The 18,709-nt window shown below is 36.1% G+C and overlaps 7 protein-coding genes across 8 annotated transcripts in view; 3 read left to right on the top strand and 4 right to left on the bottom strand.

The window, feature by feature from the left end:
* The first annotated feature begins 1,951 nt into the window (after window positions 1-1,951).
* Window positions 1,952-3,802, top strand: LOC106304894 (bidirectional sugar transporter SWEET14). The gene is made up of 6 exons (XM_013741284.1): window positions 1,952-2,096; window positions 2,221-2,257; window positions 2,359-2,572; window positions 2,662-2,823; window positions 2,952-3,071; window positions 3,429-3,802. Exons 1-6 carry the CDS (start codon window positions 2,057-2,059, stop codon window positions 3,675-3,677), a joined length of 822 nt encoding a protein of 273 aa, XP_013596738.1. The 5' UTR covers window positions 1,952-2,056; the 3' UTR covers window positions 3,678-3,802.
* Window positions 3,803-4,684: 882 nt separating this feature from the next.
* On the top strand, window positions 4,685-6,319 carry LOC106304827 (membrane-anchored ubiquitin-fold protein 3-like). Of its 2 annotated transcripts, XM_013741214.1 has the most exons (4): window positions 4,685-4,891; window positions 5,028-5,179; window positions 5,252-5,454; window positions 5,792-6,319. In XM_013741214.1, exons 2-4 carry the CDS (start codon window positions 5,070-5,072, stop codon window positions 5,845-5,847), a joined length of 369 nt encoding a protein of 122 aa, XP_013596668.1. In that variant the 5' UTR covers window positions 4,685-4,891; window positions 5,028-5,069; the 3' UTR covers window positions 5,848-6,319. The 2 variants fall into 2 exon arrangements, 1 of the variants encoding a protein (XP_013596668.1); XR_001262845.1 differs by lacking the exons at window positions 5,252-5,454; window positions 5,792-6,319 and having other exon boundaries at window positions 4,992-5,231.
* A 385-nt stretch (window positions 6,320-6,704) lies between these two features.
* On the bottom strand, window positions 6,705-11,016 carry LOC106304272 (MORC family CW-type zinc finger protein 4-like). The gene is made up of 18 exons (XM_013740683.1): window positions 10,459-11,016; window positions 10,277-10,351; window positions 10,137-10,171; window positions 9,974-10,052; window positions 9,784-9,876; window positions 9,618-9,702; window positions 9,456-9,531; window positions 8,990-9,118; window positions 8,658-8,756; window positions 8,465-8,566; window positions 8,210-8,371; window positions 8,014-8,109; window positions 7,885-7,936; window positions 7,688-7,799; window positions 7,534-7,604; window positions 7,311-7,447; window positions 7,047-7,226; window positions 6,705-6,959 (listed from the first exon to the last, which is right to left on the bottom strand). Exons 1-18 carry the CDS (start codon window positions 10,871-10,873, stop codon window positions 6,879-6,881), a joined length of 2,079 nt encoding a protein of 692 aa, XP_013596137.1. The 5' UTR covers window positions 10,874-11,016; the 3' UTR covers window positions 6,705-6,878.
* Window positions 11,017-12,418: 1,402 nt separating this feature from the next.
* On the bottom strand, window positions 12,419-13,691 carry LOC106304128 (HVA22-like protein d). Its single transcript, XM_013740525.1, has 4 exons — window positions 13,549-13,691; window positions 13,411-13,437; window positions 13,015-13,320; window positions 12,419-12,779 (listed from the first exon to the last, which is right to left on the bottom strand). Exons 1-4 carry the CDS (start codon window positions 13,593-13,595, stop codon window positions 12,713-12,715), a joined length of 447 nt encoding a protein of 148 aa, XP_013595979.1. The 5' UTR covers window positions 13,596-13,691; the 3' UTR covers window positions 12,419-12,712.
* Window positions 13,692-14,161: 470 nt separating this feature from the next.
* LOC106303749 (60S ribosomal protein L7a-2-like) lies at window positions 14,162-16,048 on the bottom strand. Its single transcript, XM_013740064.1, has 7 exons — window positions 15,979-16,048; window positions 15,469-15,510; window positions 15,163-15,364; window positions 14,920-15,089; window positions 14,706-14,834; window positions 14,524-14,616; window positions 14,162-14,445 (listed from the first exon to the last, which is right to left on the bottom strand). The coding sequence occupies exons 1-7, from the start codon at window positions 15,979-15,981 to the stop codon at window positions 14,314-14,316; spliced, it is 771 nt and encodes a 256-aa protein (XP_013595518.1). The 5' UTR covers window positions 15,982-16,048; the 3' UTR covers window positions 14,162-14,313.
* Window positions 16,049-16,407: 359 nt separating this feature from the next.
* Window positions 16,408-16,896, bottom strand: LOC106305662. Its single transcript, XM_013742009.1, has one exon. The coding sequence runs from the start codon at window positions 16,894-16,896 to the stop codon at window positions 16,408-16,410; it is 489 nt and encodes a 162-aa protein (XP_013597463.1).
* Window positions 16,897-17,759: 863 nt separating this feature from the next.
* LOC106304458 (protein transport protein Sec61 subunit gamma-1) overlaps window positions 17,760-18,709 on the top strand; it is a 2,139-nt gene continuing 1,189 nt past the window's right edge. Inside the window, exons 1-2 of the mRNA XM_013740866.1 lie at window positions 17,760-17,934; window positions 18,122-18,240. Of these exons, the coding sequence (XP_013596320.1) occupies window positions 17,841-17,934; window positions 18,122-18,237 (210 nt within the window). The 5' untranslated portion in view covers window positions 17,760-17,840 and the 3' untranslated portion in view covers window positions 18,238-18,240. The remainder of the gene's footprint in view (window positions 17,935-18,121; window positions 18,241-18,709) is intronic.

Raw genomic sequence — 18,709 nt, 5'->3', positions numbered from 1 at the left:
AGTTCAGCTCCAACAGCCACTTGGCTACTTGAGACTTTTAAGATTTTCTGGCCGATTAAATTCTGATATACGGCCGGAAGCCCAAGCTTCTATTGATTCTCCTAGGGACAGCACTGATCACTCCACATGATATTCAAGTTACTCTGTCTTGAAATGGCAAAAGGAGAATGAAAGTAAAATTGTGACTAGTTCATTCTCATCTACTTATCAATATCTAATTTGACGAGGACGAAGCTTATTAACTGATTTTATTTAACTTCACATCATACCTTCATCCCATTTCCATTCACTTCACATCATATCTTCCAAACGCAAATCAATCTCCTAAAATATTTCTAGTTCCGAATTTACCATACACAAATGATTTTTTGATAAAAAAATTAAAACATTAAAATGGTGGTTTTATTTAAACACAACCGCATCATATCTTAAATATAAACGTAAATAAGAACATAAATTCAAAAAATCAAAAACCTTTTTTTATAGTCACATAAGTACTAATAAGTACATAACAACAAATTTTAAATTAAAACATTGATATATCATACCATTCCAGTAATATTAGCTTAACTACTTGAATGTAATTATTTGATAATATTTTATGGTAGAAAAGCAAGATTATCTAGACTTTTTTTTCACTGAATTATACTTAGATTCATATCTAGACATTAATTGAAGATTTATGCTGGATACGATAATATTTATTAAGATAATTAGATTAACATGAAATGTAAGTGGAACATCAAGAAGCATGGTTCGTTCAAAAAAAAAAAACATCAAGAAGCATGATGGTGAATCTTACCTATACGGTTTACACACGCAGACACGCTACAGTCGCATCTAAGATGAAACGCACTATTCTTTATTTAAAACATTTAGTGCTTGCCTTCTTCTCTAGTCTAGTCGTTTATATACATTATCACAGGGAACACATAATATTATTATCTGTTGTTATGAAAGCTAATAAAATAGAATGACCTAATTTGGCTGCCAAATCATGAAGTTCAAGAGTGCTCTAAGACAACATAAAATATGTCACACGTGGCAGGCACCCAAACGTTCATTTTTTACTGGTACGAGGAACAAAAGGAGCGAGCATGGGTTGTGTACCTCAGTGGAACTTCGATATGTATAAAATGGGAACTTAAGTTATTGCAATCACTTTTTTTTGTCCTGGTTTGTATTAAAAATATTCTTCTCTTATTGCATCGTCGTGCTCGATCTTGTTCGGTATGGCTAAAATTTTCCTCCCTTGCTCTTGTAGTTGCATGTGGCCAGTTAATTGGAGTGTTTATGGTATATATATTCTACCATGCAAACTTTGGAATAGTAAAAAGGAAAATTTTGAAGTATGAATCCAGAAATCATAAGTTTTGAATATATATATATATATATATATATATATATATATGTATGTGTAGGTAAACAAAAATATAAACTATATATTTGGCTAGTAGAATACTGGAAACTTACATGACTGTATAAAACTCGTGAGTCGTGACCAAACGTAGTATTATGGAATATATAGCCATAATCGATATTTATTTGAATGTTTGGCTAGAAAACTAACAGCTTGGCAATGGTTTAATTTATTGGTCATGCCAAAAGAATAAATCACCAATAAGTTTAGCTCAATTATTTTTATTTCATTTGGTTTAAAGGAAAAAGAAAGCTCACTTAAATGGCTAAGATAATAATATAAACCAAGGTTTGGCATAAAACAAATATAATACACGCCAAGAGTGCATACCACACAAAATTATCGAATATTTTCCATTTTAATTTTTTTTAGAAATACCTGAGACCGTCAATATGCGATGTTCTTCTCTCTACTAGCCCACGAAAACGACAACGTCCCCAACCTATAAACACTACACCCTTACACATTGAACGCTCTATATATAGTGTGCATCATTGGCCTCGTAGTTAAACTTATATCGATCGAAGAAAACTCAACTAGAGCTAACAAGAGTTTGAAGACCTCCTCTTGTTACCTTGTTCATTTTCTTCGATAATCTTATTCAGAAGTAGAAAGCTCATTTACAAAACAATCAAAATGGCTCTAAACGTATTGGCCTTTACATTTGGAATCATGGGTAAGTATCTAAGCTTTCATCAACAATATCAAATTTATACAAAATTATATACGATACTCTCCATGTTAATATACGTACATCTTCATTTTAACTCGTGGTATCTTTAATTATGTATCTTTTGTAGGCAACATCATATCATTTATCGTTTTCTTGGCGCCAGTGTAAGCATCATCGATCTCAAACACTCACTTCCTTATTTTTTTTTTACTTTATCGAACTTCTTACAAAAATATTTTGGATGTTATTTTTCATGTACGCGAAGGCCAACGTTTGTTAGGATCTGCAAGAAAAAATCTATAGAAGGCTTTCAATCACTTCCGTATGTGTCAGCGCTCTTTAGCGCGATGCTATGGATTTACTACGCTCTGCAGAAAGATGGATCAGGCTTCCTTCTGATTACCATAAATGCCGTTGGATGCTTCATCGAAACCATCTACATCATCCTCTTCATAACCTATGCTAACAAGAAAGCTAGAGTACGTGTAAACTATATCATTTCTCTTGGTAATATCAAAAATGCACTTATATAAAAATTGGCTAGCTGATGATATAAACAACCCTGTAGATATCAACTTTGAAGGTTCTTGGACTCTTGAATTTCTTGGGTTTTGCCGCTATTATTCTTGTCTGTGAGCTCTTGACCAAAAAGTCGAACCGTGAGAAAGTCCTTGGAGGGATTTGCGTCGGATTTTCGGTTTGCGTCTTTGCAGCACCTTTGAGCATCATGGTACGTACTTATATACTTTGTACATGAACGTATAATATATCTCTTGCTTTTTGTCTTTCTTTTTATGGTATTAGCATCTCTTTATCTACTATATCGTTTAACACGTGAAAGGTAAAAAAATGATGCAGAGAGTGGTGATACGAACAAAGAGTGTCGAGTTTATGCCCTTCTCTCTATCATTGTTTCTTACACTCAGCGCCATTACGTGGCTCTTCTACGGTCTTGCTATCAAAGACTTCTACGTTGCGGTGAGTCTTTTTCTTATAGTATATATCTTATATAAGCATATAATAAAGGACACCGCAGCATAGTATCATATATTATTATGGGTGGTTCATGTCTAAGGGGAAAGATTTTCCACAACCTTTTGTCTCTTTTCCCCTTATTCCTTCTATGCAAAGACTGGCGAATATATCATTCGAGCCGTACGCTTCTTTTGCTTTATGCTTTTACAATCATATATTATATGATTGCGTCAGAGAAACCAAGAGTACAATTATTATTATTTTCTTTATTTGACGGAAATTAATGGGATTTGTACTGTTTTCAACAAATGATTTAATGGGAGACAGATGACTTATGTGATTATTATTTTTTTATCGAAGCTTCCAAATATATTGGGTGCATTTCTCGGAGCAGTTCAAATGATTCTCTACATCATATTCAAGTACTACAAGGCTCCAAAAGTTGATGACACAGAGAAACCCAAAACGGTGCAGGATCACTCCATTGACATGGTCAAGCTCGCATCAACAACCCCAGTTTCCGGTGATATGACGGTTTATCCTCAAACTCATGCGGGTGATCTAGAGGGTCAGATGGAAAAGAAAGTGACAAACCAAATCCAAACTTAAGTAGCCTTTCTATATTATTGATTTTATCAATGTTGTAACTGTTGAGTTGTGTTTCACTATAGATTGTATTTTGTCTTCTTGTATTTTTCTTTTACCATGTTATTTCGAAACATCTCGAAATTGTATTATCCTTCCAAAAGTATTTTATAAAGTAGTTCTGATGTTCTTTACCAGGAATACTAAAAATCATCATTATCTCTTAAACACACCGAAGGTTTCTTAATTTTTTTTATTTGTCTGATTTAACAAAATAAAAATTAAAAATAAAAATAGGAACCAATTACGGGCCGCCACGTGTCAGTGGAGCCCGCGAACAATGCAAGAAACGAACAAAGCACGTTTTTTATTGTGCATACAAAAGAGCCATATATCTCCAATTTCTGTGGGGTCCAAGCGAGAAGAACCTTTTTTTTTATGCGACCATCCGACCATGCGAGAAGAATCTCCACCGTCTCCAAGACCCAAACTGCACCATTCCGACCATCCGGCTAATACATCCAGGCCTTCCACATCTGTCGGTCCATGGATTCTATTCCATGCGATGGACAGTGTGTTAATTTTTGCGGAAGCTCGAAAGTTTTGTTTACTAATCATGCAATCACCATATGACATTTCATCGTGTTTTGGTCTCATTCACGCGATATCGTAAATCACTTCCGGATAGATCATCCATCTTTAACTCTGAAGTTAAAAACGGATGTTTGCCGAAAAAGATAAATCCACTTTGGTGATATAGATATCGAAATCAATTCCTTTAAGCTTTTTTCATATAGTACAAACTCGAATGGTACACAAATTTTAGGAGATGCGCAGATAAGACCTGATTAGACATAGTTGTGTTATGTGTTCCGAACTTTTGAGATTTCCAAAATCTCAATGCATCTGAATTTAGAATGATTTAGGTCCAGTTACTAAAGTCCTGCCATTTGTAACCACGAGTTATGAATAAATGTTTTTTATTTGTCTATCACAACATCAAATCGCAACGAACATTCGCACGCAAAAAAATTAGAAAATGATTTTCATTAGTGTTGGAACCGAACCAAGTTTATTTCTTTTCAAAATACCGTTAATTCACCGAGGACTAATAAAAGTTGAAAACGTCGGCTTGATCGAGAAGTACAAAGTGACGACGACGCAAAAAGAAAAGAAAAAAAGGTTTCGGCTTCTTCAAAAGCTCCAAAGTCGAACTCGAAAGAGGAGCTATCTTTTCCGTATTTGATTCTCTCCCTGACTCTGTTTTTATTTCTGTGTTGTATCCCCTTCGAAGCGAGCTCTGATTCTCCTTTTCTTTTGTCTACTGAACTGTTTCAGATCTGAAAGACTTGTGCTGAACTCTAAAATTTACAGAATCGCAGTTAAATTGTGGTGGTTTAAGAGAAGTCAACGGATATGCCTCCGGAGGCAGAGGAGTCAATAGATATCAAATTCAGGCTCTACGATGGATCCGACATCGGCCCATTTCGCTATTCCTCTGCCTCTACCGTTGATTGCTTGAAGCAATTATAATAGAGAATAATCTTTTTTCTTTTTTTTTAAAATACAAGTTTTTTGTGAATTATGTTTGAATACACTCTGTTTTTGTGTGTTTTCTTTATAGGCAAAACTCTTGTACCAAAAGGGATAAACGAGGTTAAGCTGATCGGCTCGGGTAAGATTTTGGAGAACAATAAGACCGTTGCCCAGTGTAAGACGCCGTTTGGAGAGGTTGCAGGTGGAGTCACTCTCATGCTCATTCACGTTGTTGTACAGCCTTCTCTTTCAAAAGCTAAAACAGGTTTTTTTTTTTTTTTTTGTCTATGCATATCAGAAAAAAATGTACCCTTTCATGGAGATTTATGTGTTATTTATTTATCTTGTCTTTCACATGTTTGGCTTATGTTATATTTGCTTTCTGGCTCCCTTTTTTACTTCTTATAGCATCGTCTGCCTCTAGTTATATACATAAGGATGATAACAAGAGTTTATCCTTCTAGAGAATGAATGTCTTGCCAAACATAAACATTTGCATCCCTGATTCACAAAAACTTGATCAAAATGATTTGAGTCTCTCTGATTTCTAACAAGTGTTGAGGAATGCTAACTAGCCGTTGGATACCGGTTTGATTGAACAGCGAAGAAGGTCGATAAAGCACCCAAGGCGGTTATATGCACATGCACCATTTTATGAAGGGAGCAAGATCTGTATCCATACTCAGACCATCTCAATTCTTCAGCTACAGAACAAAAGCAAAAAATAAAGGTAAAAGGTAAAGTAAAGCTTCCCTTCAAGCAAGCTGTGGAGTATCACTCAAACGTTGCCACGTACACAAGGATCAGCTCCTTAAACTCCTTCCAGACGGACCAATCCTTAGCTAAATTAACATAATAACTATTATTATATTAAAACTAACCTAAAGATTAACTCTAAGAGACCCCCGTTGCGGTTGGTCTGATACTCCACAGCTTGCTTGAAGGGAAGCTTTACTTTACCTTTTACCTTTATTTTTTGCTTTTGTTCTGTACCTGAAGAATTGAGATGGTCTGAAAGTGATTGGCTTCTTTTTAAAGTTTCCCATCATTTGTTGCCTCTTACTTGTTTTTGTTCACACTGTCTTCTATACTTCGTTCGCGTCCCACGTACCACATGTAATAAACGAGAGTTGTATAGGTTCACTTTAATTATGTATCTATCAGAGGATAATTCTTACACCTAGTTAGCTCAATTGAAACCAAAAACGCTTTTTTCTTTTAGTTGTTTGCTTGTTCAAGTAAGAGAACAAATTCCGCAGGAAAACACTTCTTAGATGTTCCTATTTTGCAAGAGTCCATGACTCCAATCTCTTATCGTTCACGTTTTGTAAGAGTTATTAACTCCAACATTCTTTGTTCTTCTGTTTAAATCAATGAGAGAAACTTAAAGTTGTGTAGTCTTAACTATCAACAGGAAACTTGTTTTTGTGAGTCTATTTGGCTATGAAGAGGGAGTCCATAACACAACAACTCAAGAAACTTCAGATGTTAATGTTTTAAGTTGATGTAGCCGCAAAATAACTCCAATTTTGAATTTATTAGAGTAACTCCAACCGGAGACTAAAACCAATTACAACTGTTACACCAATCTACAACATGCATCCCAACCCCCATGCAGGTTGAGCCACAAATCAAATAGAAATACCTTTTTCATAAGTCAACATCAAATCATATATGCAAGTTCAATGCCTAACGTCTCCAGCTCGAGCCTTTAGAGTCCTCCAGCTTTCTGATCTTATTCAACAACTCTTCGATCGTGTTCGACGTCTCCTGCAACGAAAAAATAAGCATACAAAATGATAATCAAACCGAGTTATAAAATGGAGAAAGGTTTTGCTTAGTGAACGAGGAAGGAACCTCTAGCTTCTTCCTAAGATTTTCTTCCTCTCCATCACGCCTATCTCTTTCCTCTGTGAATATCTCAATTAGATTCTCTTGCTCTTTGCTCATTTCTTCTATTTTCTCCCTTGCTATATTAACCTCATCTTCAAGTGCCTTGCTACGCTCTTTCTCACGTCTCAGCTCCTCTTGCAAATACTAAAGAGTACCAAGGAGAATAAAAAATAAAAGATCTGTTACAACGGAAAGCTCTTTGAGGATTTTGGTTGGGGACTGTTTTACCAGTGTACTATCTTTCCCTGGCACACCATTGTCCCCTTTATGATGACTAGGATATGAGCTGGAGTAGAACTTGTCAGAAGCTCTAGTTTTGATGCCTGGTGGAGCAGATCCCTCAGGATCATTCTCTGGTGATGTGTCTATATTCCAATAGAAAACACTTTTTCAAATGTATGTTTCCTACTATATCCGTTTTGGACCTTATAAACAAATAAACACACTGTACCTCTGTGACTATATCCGTTTACAGGCTTGTATCGCCTAGGTGCGTAGCCAATTTTGTGACAGTTGGTGCTCCTAATAATTAAAAAAAGGAATCGAAACAACATAAGCCATGGAACATCCAAGTCATCGCTTGATTATTAGGAAAAGAATCAGACCAATAAATCTTCTGCATTTGAACTAGACGTGTTTCGAGTCTAGAGAGAACTGTTGTACGCTCAAAGCCTTGCTTATCATGAGCAGGCTCAACAAAATTAGCTTCAAGAACACCTATTAGTAGACAGAAGAAACTAGCATTACATCTTTATGTTACAATAAGAAAATAAAGTAATACAACTTCCAGATCAAGCAATACCTATGACTCCACGACCATCACTGCCTGCTGCATTCCATATCCTCCAAAACGGCTGATGAAACAAGTTAAAGAAACCAATACATGAGAATATATGAAGTCTAGTAAAGGCATAGTATCAATGTTAATCACCTTGATGAGTCGGTTTTTGTGGTAGACATTAAAGCCTTGAACATCAACATGGTGTTTAGCGTCCTTCACGAATCCGAGAACTACAACGGCAGACATCTGATCAAAAGAAGTAACCAGCTTTAAAATTGGATCCTTTCTAGCAGTAAAATAGAATTACAAGAAGGCTGGTTTAGTTAAGTTGTTCAAGAAAACATACATTGGAATCCTTAACATAAGTATCGGCACCATACTGAGGTCGATATGTGATCTGCTCAGTCTGCATCATATCATTCACGACGTTGTGGTGCTCAACGTCTTTTCCTCTTAGTATGATACGAAATGCAGGTGGGATTCTTAGGTAAAGGATTGATACATAACTCTGGGAACATGTTGCAAAGATGTTAGAAATGAATCTCTCGAACAAGATTCTCAATCATATTCCTATAGTGGGAAATAATGAATGTATTTATACCCTAAGTGAGTGTTTGAAGGTTAGGAAGTGCCTAGAGTTAGGAAACTGAGCAGCCATTTTGATGTTTTTCTCATCCCTATTGACACCTCTGAGTTGGATATCCTGCAGACAAAACAATATGTTATGCATAAAAAGCTCTGTGTAATCTCAAACAAATAATAATCCACATACACTGAGAAACAAAAACACATACATGTGGATCAGCATCAAAATCAAGTTCCAGCAACCCATGATCATCTTCCCACAGGTTATATATGATGATCCGTGTCCCACGATCCTTCATTAGACCAAACTACAGCAAATTAAGCAACACATTAGTGAGAACATCTGAACATGGTCGGAAACAGTAAAGGGGTAGTAATATATACAAATCCAGATCAACTGAGTGTTAGAGGACAAATAACTCAGAGTGTCCTGAAACAATCATTGTAACTGACTCTTCGGTAATAGAAGCTCTGTAAATATTAATTAGTATGATTTAGTGACTGAGAAACTGCACCACTGAACAAAGGCAAGTATGTTCACCTGACGAAGAAGATCCTCTTCACTAGAGAAAGGCGACCATTGAATTATTGTTTTCACATTCTTATCCCAATCACTTAGGGAAGACCGGACTATTTTACTCCATTCAGGGTCACTTTTTTTGTAGTCAAGCTGGTCATTTTAAATCACGTCACAAGAGAATATAAAGATAACATGGATACAGATATTCATATTTATTGAAAATAGATCTTCTATGGCAGAGAATATGTATACGAGACAAAGCTAAGTCACGATGATGAATCAGCAATGCTAAAAATTCTACACACTGATATACAAGCTTAGGTATTAAGAGAGAAGGGAACCTAACTAATGTGTTGCCATTGGATTAAATGCTAACAAAAGATCAGAAGAATCATATCATCATTACTATTCAGAATAGAGAAACCAAGTGGTGACCATGGAGTTATTCTATAACAGTGCCACAGACAATTAAACAAAGAAAGATTACCATGGGTACAACAATGTCCTCCTTTCCTGTGCTCCTCAGAAACGTATATGATAGGAGCCCGATGCTCTGCGTAGCGCTAAAACCAACATCAAATAAAAAAAAATGAAATAACAGAAAATTATAAACCGAAAGGGTTAACAAATTGGTAATTAAAAAACTAACCTCTTTCCATCTTTTCCAGGGCAGCGGGAGAATACAATGACATCAGCTCCAAGTCTCATTGTACTCGTCTTAAAACCATTTCCATCTATAAACAGTAAACTGAAATAAGCATTTTTCCTCAAAACATATTATAACTATCACTGGGGTTGGCAAAAGAATAAATTACATTGTCCAATGGTGTTCGCAAGTTTGCTTTTGGCAGAGTATCCTAGAGACATGCATTGTCGCATTTTTTCAGGATCCATCCCACCTCCATTATCTGTACATTTCGAACATCAGGATGCTTGTACATAGTAACCACATGAATAAAAAAAGGGAAGAGATTCTCTGAGATATGCTAAAATCAAAATGTAAACCTTCAATTAATAACATCCTGTTTCCTTCTTTCTTGTTCTCAAGCATGTCTACGTTAACATAAGTAGCTCCAGTGGCAACCTGGTTTCAATGAAGAGCCATTAGTACAAAGCAGAAGCTAATGCGCTCTGATCTTTCTAATATTAGTTAGAAAACTAAACACACCTCATCCAAAGCATTGTCCAAAAGCTCTGCAAAAGCTGCAAGAGCGAACATATATAACAAAACAAATTCGCTCATATATTTAGATAAGCTCAAATCAAGGTTGATTAATTAAAAAAAATAAAAAAATAAAAAAATAAAACCTCCAAGAGCCCATTTGTGACTGGTAGCATTAGAATGTAGGAACTTGGGATGGACCCTTACATGATCAAAGCCACCTGAGACACAAAAAAAAAAAACACAGTGGGAACATGTATCAATGTGTTTTCACATTACTGTAAGAGAACAAGTTAGGACACCAAGAAGTTCTATGCTCTGTGTTTACCTGAAGAAAGATCCCAATTACCACCAGGCGCTCCTTCATAATCCCCAGCTTTCCAAAACTGCTTGCAACTGCCAACTCTACCCGACGACACTCCCGCCGCCGGCATATGCGAGAAGGCATTGCATGGATCCGCCGGGAAAGTATGCGTCATATTCACCGGAGGAACCGATTGGTCAAATCCTCCCGGCGGCAACACGACTGCCAACTCATTCTCCACCGTTCCTCTCTTCACATTCTCTCTGTCCCATGCAGAGGAAGTATCTCGCCCTCTCTTGGCACCCACGGAATTATACCTTCGTTCGGCAACATGTTCCTCGACGTCGGAGTCATCGCTGCTGCATAGATCGATGAGAGTTACAGTGTCGTCTCGCGGAATGTAGGGTGGTATAGTCTCTGGCTTTACATCGTTATCCATCAATGGAGAGACGGAAGACGAATGGGGTTGAACAAGAAACTTTTGAAGAGTTAAAAGAAACAAAAGAGAGTTAAAAACTGCTGCTACTCGCCGGTGAGGAGGAGTGACGGACTAGAGCGACAATCGGAGACTATAAATTAAATTAAGAAGCGGCGGACATAACTAAAAAGAAACAAGAGAAACTGTAAAGAAAAGGGTTTTACTTTGACCTTCCACGTGTATTACTTTTACTTGTTTCATTAATTTTTTCCTGTCGGCTAGTTGACTTGTTTAGTCTTTATCGTACTTAACAAAATATATATACATTTATAAAATTCAATTTATAATATCAATGTGAATATATCTATGCTATTGCCAGTTACACACGCATATTTAACCAAATAATATTGAGAAAAATAAACTTATTTATAAAATCAATCAAACTTGCAATTAATATCTGTTTGCTTAAAAATATAAATAGTTTTTATAGTTCTAGATAACTTTTATTTTTATTGGGTATAGTATGACCAATTAAATAATATAAAACTATTTATGATTGGTTTATCTATACCTAATTTATATTTTAAATTCCACTTTAAAAAAAAATGATTTTTGTGCATTCAGTATTTCAGTTAAAGCTACCCAGATAATAAAACAGCAGGAGTTGTACTGAAAATCAAAATAATATTTTTTGTAACAAAAAAATCAATATCATACATTTTGTGAAACATTAAAAGTATGCTTTTGACATACGTATTGTACATTTTGATCTCTCGATAGATCATAGATTTATGTGCACACTCGATTATCATTAACCAGAAGCATCTTAATGTTGTCTCATTGTAAATTCAATCTTCCATGGTGAATGGTAGGTGAAACTTGGAAATGTGCTACAATACTTTTTGGAAAATAAAGTATGCAGGAATTTTGGTCTTAAATTTTGGCATATACATTTTTTTCATAACAATTTGGCATATACATTTTATATGCTAGTTTAGTAGTAGGCTATCTGGTTATCTAATTATAATATTAACCGGAAAACATTCTAAATTGGGATTAGATACTGTGACAATATAGTAATTAAATGTGTTTCTCTCTGGCATTGACCAGATCAACCAACAGAATTTATCCCAAAAAAAATCAATCTTCTCACCAAGTAACTTTGTATAGTCCCGGTCCAGATAAGCGATTCAAATCAAGAATGATACAGATGAATAATAGGAGACATACTTGGATTCAGACTCAACTATAGATGGACCTATCTCTTTGTATCCATTTTGAAGTTCGTGTAATTTTTAATTATAGGCCTTAACTATATCGATTTGCTTCCGACTTTGGGTTATATCTTCTTTTTCCCCAAATGGGTTGTAACAAAAAATACAAAACATGGGATATGACTTTTGGCTACGATCAAAGGCTTATGCACTTGTACTCATGCCTTATGGATTGTTATTACGCATCGATTTTCCGTCAGATATGATGTCAATATTGGTGGTTGATTGATTCGGTAGGATATTTGCTTTGAATCCTAAACTAAAGAAATTCAGTCACATCAAATGTTTTGAATTATTTTTTAACATGGTGACACTTTATTCTCACAAAGTTTGAAAGCGAGTTAAACAACAATAGCGTAACACTTGTGTTCCCAAATGGAAATTACGTGAAGAAGCTAAAGAAATACAACAACAAAAAGTCGCATCTAATTTTAAAACGACCACACAACTCATCAGTCATCATCATATGATCATATCCTTCCCCAAACCCATTCTTTTTTGTATAAACAAAAGCTAAACGTAAGATTAGACAAGACGGGACCACCACCAACTCCATTACAATACTAGCTAAAGAAGCTTCTTGTGTCTACTCACTCCTCTTTTCTTTAATTTTGTTTGTTCTTGCGTCAGTGAGAGTGAGCCTCGTGTCCCTCCTATATACACATTTTAAAACCAATTAATAAAATTCAAAAACAAACTAGGTCACCAGTAAATACTAAATACACTTGTTATAACGCTACTGCTCGGTAAATTAGAAAATTAGGCAGCCTTAATTTTCCTAGGATAATCTATTTTTGAGTTCTAAATTTATGATGCTCTTTTATGCTTGTTTTTCTTTTTCAAGATTAAGAATTTAAATTATAAGAAACAAAAAGCACGATTTATTACCCGGTGGGGGAAATGGAGTGGAGGATCTTGGGCTTGGTGGGCTTGGACTGGTGTTGAGGGAAGACACCGTGTTTCTTGAAATGTTCTCTAACCAAACGGTTGTAGATGAAAGCTGCGCCATGGAACTGAGGCAGAACCAACCAAGCTACAAACACAAGTTTGACTGAGTACCAAATAGGAATCCACTCAAGAAGCGATTGCAGAATCAGCTCCGTGAGTGTTAGGAACGAGTATATGATCCAGTAGGATAACCACTGTTCATCGTCTACTTTCGTTGCGGTCTCCATCGCTACCACCGATGCGTACCTGATATATATGAATATAAACTTTTAACCTAAATTTTTTTTATTTTATTCTTCTGTTAATAAAACAAAATAGAGTTAAAGGAAAACTTACAATGGATACACCAACATCACCACAGGCCTGCACATACATATCAAACCATATTAGAGATGGAAAGCCAGTAACTTACAATAGCAGAAATACATATGAGATTTATATAAATTAACGGTAAGAGGATGAATAATAGAATACCCAGCGCCTGTATGAAGAGCAGTGAGCAAAGTCCAAAACTTGGTCATTTCTCTTAGTTGTTTTAAAAAATTTCAGGAGCTACTAAAATCTGAAAGAGTGAGAAACAGAGAGAGAGAGAGAGAGACAACTCTGTGAAATTGTTAGAGACTCTTTTTAAGAAAGAGCCTCTATTATAGAAAAGTCTCTTGGAGAAATGTGCGGTTTGCTACAGTTGGTTCACACCTTTTTCGTTAGTACGGTTTAATAAGCAAAAAAGAACATAAACGCTCATGTCATTTCGGTCGGTTTACAACTACTCCAGTCTGGTCTATTCGTTAATCCAAGTAAGATTGGTTTGAATCGGTTTAGTTCATTCATAAGATTGGTGTCTCGTGGCGAGAAAACAAAGGGAGACAATATTCTAACTTGACATGACCGACCTAAAAACAAAGATGGTCGGTTGGTGATTGCATTTTCCAGGAGCTTTCTTTGTTTATTTAGCCTTTGATGATTACATGAAAGACTCGTGTCATTCGAATAATAGATCAACTTCACCGAGGAAACTAGTGGTCATGGAAGATTCTTTGCCCAACAATTAAGCTTCACAAGTTCAGAGAATGCTTTTCTTTTCTACTTTTAGATCATCAGAGATATGGACTCTGAATCTTTTCAAAAGTTAAAATTCCATAAAGCCCAAGTCAAATATGGGGATACTCAAGGCGGTGTAAAGAGGGGTCCCAACAGCTAAAACAAAAGACTTTTTAAGGCAAAATATAAAACTATAGATTAATTCATCCTCTGAGCAGCTTCCTTGGCTAGAACTCTCTCTTTAGCCTTAGTCTTGGCCTGTGATTTGGATCCCATTATCCCTCCTCCCCACTTCTTCCGGTTCTCTTCATATTTGTCATTAAAGTTTGCCTATAATCCAACCATGCAAACAGTTAAAGAATTTATTTTTAAATATTTAGCAAATGAAGATGAACAATCATCTCTTACCTTAATAGCCTCAAGGACTTTACTGAACTCCATCTTGTCCTCGTTCTTCACCGTTGTCAAACACAAGCAAGCTGCTGTTTTCTGGTGGACAATCTGCAAACAAGTCACCACCAACAAAGGAGATTACAGATCACAATACATGTTTTTTTTTCCAATGAGTAAACAAATCATATTATCATTACCGCTCCCAATCGTGACTTCCCCTTGATAATGCAGTAAGGAACCTCCATTTTCCTGCACAGTGCAGGCAACCAGACAACCAACTCAATGGGGTCCACATCATGAGCAATCACCACCAACTGTGCCTTGTTCTGAAATCATAAAAAAACGAATAAGTTGCAGACAAGACTAATCACTAGAGAGTGACGACTGGATTAGTTCAGAAAGGGAACAGACCTGCTCAATGAGGTATGTAACATGGTTAAGACCATACTTCACAGCAATAGGCTTCTTCGATTCAGCAGGCTTTCCCTCAGCCTCGGCCTGAGCCTTCTTGAGAAGACGCTCCTTCTTGGCTGCTTTGTCCTCAGGCCTGTACTTGAGGAGAATCTTCAAGAGAGAAGTTGCTGCAATTTTAAAGACATTGTGTTAAAAACAGCTAAAAGAGCAACAACAAAAGGGAAGGAGATGGGGAAAGACCTAAGTTCTTGTCAAGGGTCTTAGTGAACTGGTGGAGTGCAGGTGGGACCTTAAGCCTCTGCTTAAGAATACGCTTCTGCCTCTGGAGGCGGATGGACTTTGGCCATTTGATGTATCTGGTGAGATCCTTCTTCGGTGGCAATGCTCCTCCGATTCCAAATTGCTTTGGACGCCTTTCAAAAAGTGGGTTTGTTACTTTCTCCTGAAACCAAGAAGATGTTTTACAACTAAGCAGAGGTACAGAGAAAAGCAAACACATTTTATAGAGAGAGAGAGAGAGGAGGAAGGTAATCACTAATCACATACCGGCTTCTTCTTGGTAACCGCTTTGACTCCTTTCTTTGGGGCCTAAACCAATTAAAGTACATATTTTTAGTGTTATGAAGCATGTTAAACGATGATGAACAGCCACAAGACAAGATAAGAGAGAAGTATAACAAATAAACAAGTAGGTAGGCTTCTATAGCAAGCATGAATTGTATATAACATGTATAAGCTAACAGATAAATAGGCTAAAGAAGTAGCAATCAGTTCATCTTACACCGTAACTATGTTAGCTGCTACACTGAAACATAGAAGATCAGATTTTAAAACATATCCTCTTCTCAACCACAGGTGCAGAAACTTAGGAATCAGGCTAATACAATTTAGCACTATATCTCGAATCTAAAAGAAGAAGAAGAACATAATCCATTAATGCAGTAGATTCACCAAAACTAATAAGATGGGACTGCTCTAAGTAGAGTGAATTAACAATGAACTGGCTAATGAATGACTTTAAGAACAATGTAATGAACTCGAACGAGAAAGTAATACCATTTCCGATTTCCACAGCAACTGTTTATTCCTGAGAGAGAGAGAAGAAACTAAAACGCTAGAGAGACTAATAACTAACGGAAGAGAAGACAGTCGAGCATTTAGGGTTTCTCGTTACGTGAGTGGTTCAGATTGGGCCTTTTGTTGGGCTTAACTATAAACCCAACAACTTTTTATAACACAACTAGTAAACATAAGATGTGTTTTGTCTTTACTAATGTCCGAAAATAATGAAATATATCCTTATTTTGTTTTCTAAACTCAAGTCAAATCAAATCAAGTATCCCAGCTCTGTATATAGTTTTACAGCCAAAAATACATCATACCTTGATCAGATTCTTGAATATAAAGCGAGGATTAATAATATATATTCTAAGACCATTTTTGTTTTATTGAGTTTAAAAGCATATTATTTCTCGAAAACAAAATTCAGGTAGGTACCAAATTATAGATCTCTCTGTTCATGGAGAGCTGATCAAAGCCGTTGATCAACACAACCAAAACACATAGCAAAATAACAATTACACAAACACTGACAATACTTCCTCTATTCTTCTTCTTCTCATGCTTCTTGTTAATCTTATTATTATTATTATCTCCAGCTCTCGTCACATTCGAAGACCAACAAGTCGAATGAGACAACCTTGTCGTTCTAGTCTCATCATCATCATCATCAGAGTCGTGAAAGAGTTTTCTCCTATAGGGTGATCTCATCTCTACCTCTGAACCAGCTTGATCGTGTTGAAGAGAGATCATCAGCTTCCTTGGAGAGTTTTCCACTAACTCAAGAGCTTCTTCCACAGTGATACACGAAACTGCAGATGAGCTTTTGCCTTCTTTCATTGCGGTCCATACTTTCTCAAGCTCACTCAGCTTCTGCTTCAATCGCTCGTGTGGGTTTTCCTCTTTTACTTCCATTTTTTGGCCCCCGGAAAATAATACTTGACTATAGAATTTAAGAGTAGAACTAACACATCACTTGGTTTATAAAAGGCTGAAAATCTAGTGCGAGATCTCACTGATTACCATTTACTTATTATTTTTGAAAAATGGTTCAAATTTCACTCTTTCAAATTACTGAACAATATATTCTACAAGCAAGGAAAAATCATAACTGAACATTTATTTTACAATTAATTTTAAGAAAAAATAAAATCAGTAATAATAACCATTAGATGATGTGTTTCCAAACTTTGAATCCATGGAGTAGATCTTCTTCTTTCATTTGTTCCCTTAATAACAGTTAGATACTTTTTTTACTAATACTTGACAAGTGGCTGGCTACTCATACATTATGAGCCTTTGTTTTGTTCTCTCGAGAATCAAAGAAAGCTATGACTTTGAGTATGAGCATGCCTCTAAATTGCTAGATGATTTATGTGTTTAAATTCCAATATATAGCTAGCGTGAAAAAATAATGCCATCAAATTCCAAAGTGAAGTTGAGGAAAAAAATAAAACAATTGAACATGAGATTAGCATTCCTCTAGTATTGTTGAAACTTGAAAGCAAACATTCTAAACCCTATTCTTATCTTCTTCCATGTGAAACATTAATGGACCCTGTGATGTTCCGTATAACTAGAAGCCACAATTCTATTAGTGGGCTTGGGCCTAAATACAGTATGTCAGGCCTGTATGGTTTTGAATATGCTGACATGGCGTACTTTCATCACAGCCTCGTTCTGTGATTGGCTCATAGATATCCATGTGACGCTATTTTCTCTCATTTCCTCTCTCTGTTGACTTGGTCCCTCTATATATATTCTGTAATCATTTTCCCCAATTTTTGTTTTCTCTTCGTGCCAAACCAAAAAAGGAAAGACAAATAGAAAAAAAAAAGTCGAGAAAGAAAGAAAGAGACATGGACGCCATCGATTCCGTCGTCGATCCACTTAGAGACTTCGCAAAGGACAGCATTCGTCTCGTTAAGCGTTGTCACAAACCAGATCGCAAAGGCATAACATCACCTTTACTTCTGTCTCCCTTCTTTTTAGATAGTTATGATGCATGTGAGAGATCTGTATGTTTTTATTGTCTGATCTGCTGGATCTATCTTCGGATGCGTAAGATCTACATGTTGAACGGACAGATCCCGTGTTGTATGTCTGAATCTGTTTGTTTTGGTTTGGTTTGGTTTTGTAGAATTCACGAAAGTGGCGGTCCGTACAGCGATAGGTTTTGTAGTAATGGGGTTCGTGGGATTCTTTGTGAAGCTCATCTTTATTCCAATCAACAACATCATCGTCGGTGCTACTTAAAAGGTAATTGATGCTTTTAAATTGGTTAAGCTCCGTTTGGTTTGCCCAAAGCTTTTCTTACAGTTCCTTAGCTCTCATGCCTTAGCTCTTGAATTAAAGCAACTTTTGATTAGAGGTGTCGATTGGTTTTGGACGGGCTATGGACGTGCCCAATTAATAAATGGTCCAACTGGACAAAAGACCAATTGGTACATGGTCCAATTGGGCAAAGACTAAATGGACAATGGGTGTCCATGGGCTTCTTAAAACATGTTTATGAGTTTAACAAAAGAAAACATAACTTTGCAATTTAACCCAAAACAATAGTTTTATCGTTAAAGTAAAAAAATTTACGATTTTGACGGAAAACATAATTTCACAATTTTGACGGAAAAATGTATTTCATTAGTTTGGCGGGAAAATGCAATTTCTCGGTTTTGGCGGGAAACGCAGTTTCTCGGTTTTTGGCGGGAAAACGCAATTTCTCGGTTTC

The sequence above is a fragment of the Brassica oleracea genome, chromosome C7 (genome assembly GCF_000695525.1).
Source record: "Brassica oleracea var. oleracea cultivar TO1000 chromosome C7, BOL, whole genome shotgun sequence".
NCBI lineage: Eukaryota > Viridiplantae > Streptophyta > Magnoliopsida > Brassicales > Brassicaceae > Brassica > Brassica oleracea.
Note: the sequence above shows the minus strand (reverse complement) of the source record. Positions and strands in the feature narration are given on the sequence as shown.

Excerpts from the sequence above, each read along its gene's own strand:
- LOC106304894 (XM_013741284.1), top strand. The coding sequence starts at position 2,057 with ATGGCTCTAAACGTATTGGCCTTTACATTTGGAATCATGG. Across the intron at positions 2,824-2,951 it reads CAGCACCTTTGAGCATCATG|AGAGTGGTGATACGAACAAA; the intron begins GTACGTACTTAT and ends AAAATGATGCAG. Across the intron at positions 3,072-3,428 it reads TCAAAGACTTCTACGTTGCG|CTTCCAAATATATTGGGTGC; the intron begins GTGAGTCTTTTT and ends TTTTTATCGAAG.
- LOC106304827 (XM_013741214.1), top strand. The coding sequence starts at position 5,070 with ATGCCTCCGGAGGCAGAGGAGTCAATAGATATCAAATTCAGGCTCTAC. Across the intron at positions 5,180-5,251 it reads ACCGTTGATTGCTTGAAGCA|TCTGTTTTTGTGTGTTTTCT; the intron begins ATTATAATAGAG and ends GTTTGAATACAC. Across the intron at positions 5,455-5,791 it reads TCTTTCAAAAGCTAAAACAG|CGAAGAAGGTCGATAAAGCA; the intron begins GTTTTTTTTTTT and ends TTGATTGAACAG.
- LOC106304272 (XM_013740683.1), bottom strand. The coding sequence starts at position 10,873 with ATGGATAACGATGTAAAGCCAGAGACTATACCACCCTACATTCCGCGA. Across the intron at positions 7,800-7,884 it reads TGATGGTCGTGGAGTCATAG|GTGTTCTTGAAGCTAATTTT; the intron begins GTATTGCTTGAT and ends GTCTACTAATAG. Across the intron at positions 7,448-7,533 it reads AAACGGATATAGTCACAGAG|ACACATCACCAGAGAATGAT; the intron begins GTACAGTGTGTT and ends ATTGGAATATAG.
- LOC106304128 (XM_013740525.1), bottom strand. The coding sequence starts at position 13,595 with ATGACCAAGTTTTGGACTTTGCTCACTGCTCTTCATACAGGCGCTGG. Across the intron at positions 13,438-13,548 it reads GCTCTTCATACAGGCGCTGG|GCCTGTGGTGATGTTGGTGT; the intron begins GTATTCTATTAT and ends ATGTATGTGCAG. Across the intron at positions 13,321-13,410 it reads GTGATGTTGGTGTATCCATT|GTACGCATCGGTGGTAGCGA; the intron begins GTAAGTTTTCCT and ends CATATATATCAG.
- LOC106303749 (XM_013740064.1), bottom strand. Across the intron at positions 15,365-15,468 it reads CGGTTACCAAGAAGAAGCCG|GAGAAAGTAACAAACCCACT; the intron begins GTATGTGATTAG and ends TCTTGGTTTCAG. Across the intron at positions 14,446-14,523 it reads AAGTCCTTGAGGCTATTAAG|GCAAACTTTAATGACAAATA; the intron begins GTAAGAGATGAT and ends GTTGGATTATAG.
- LOC106305662 (XM_013742009.1), bottom strand. The coding sequence starts at position 16,896 with ATGGAAGTAAAAGAGGAAAACCCACACGAGCGATTGAAGCAGAAGCTG.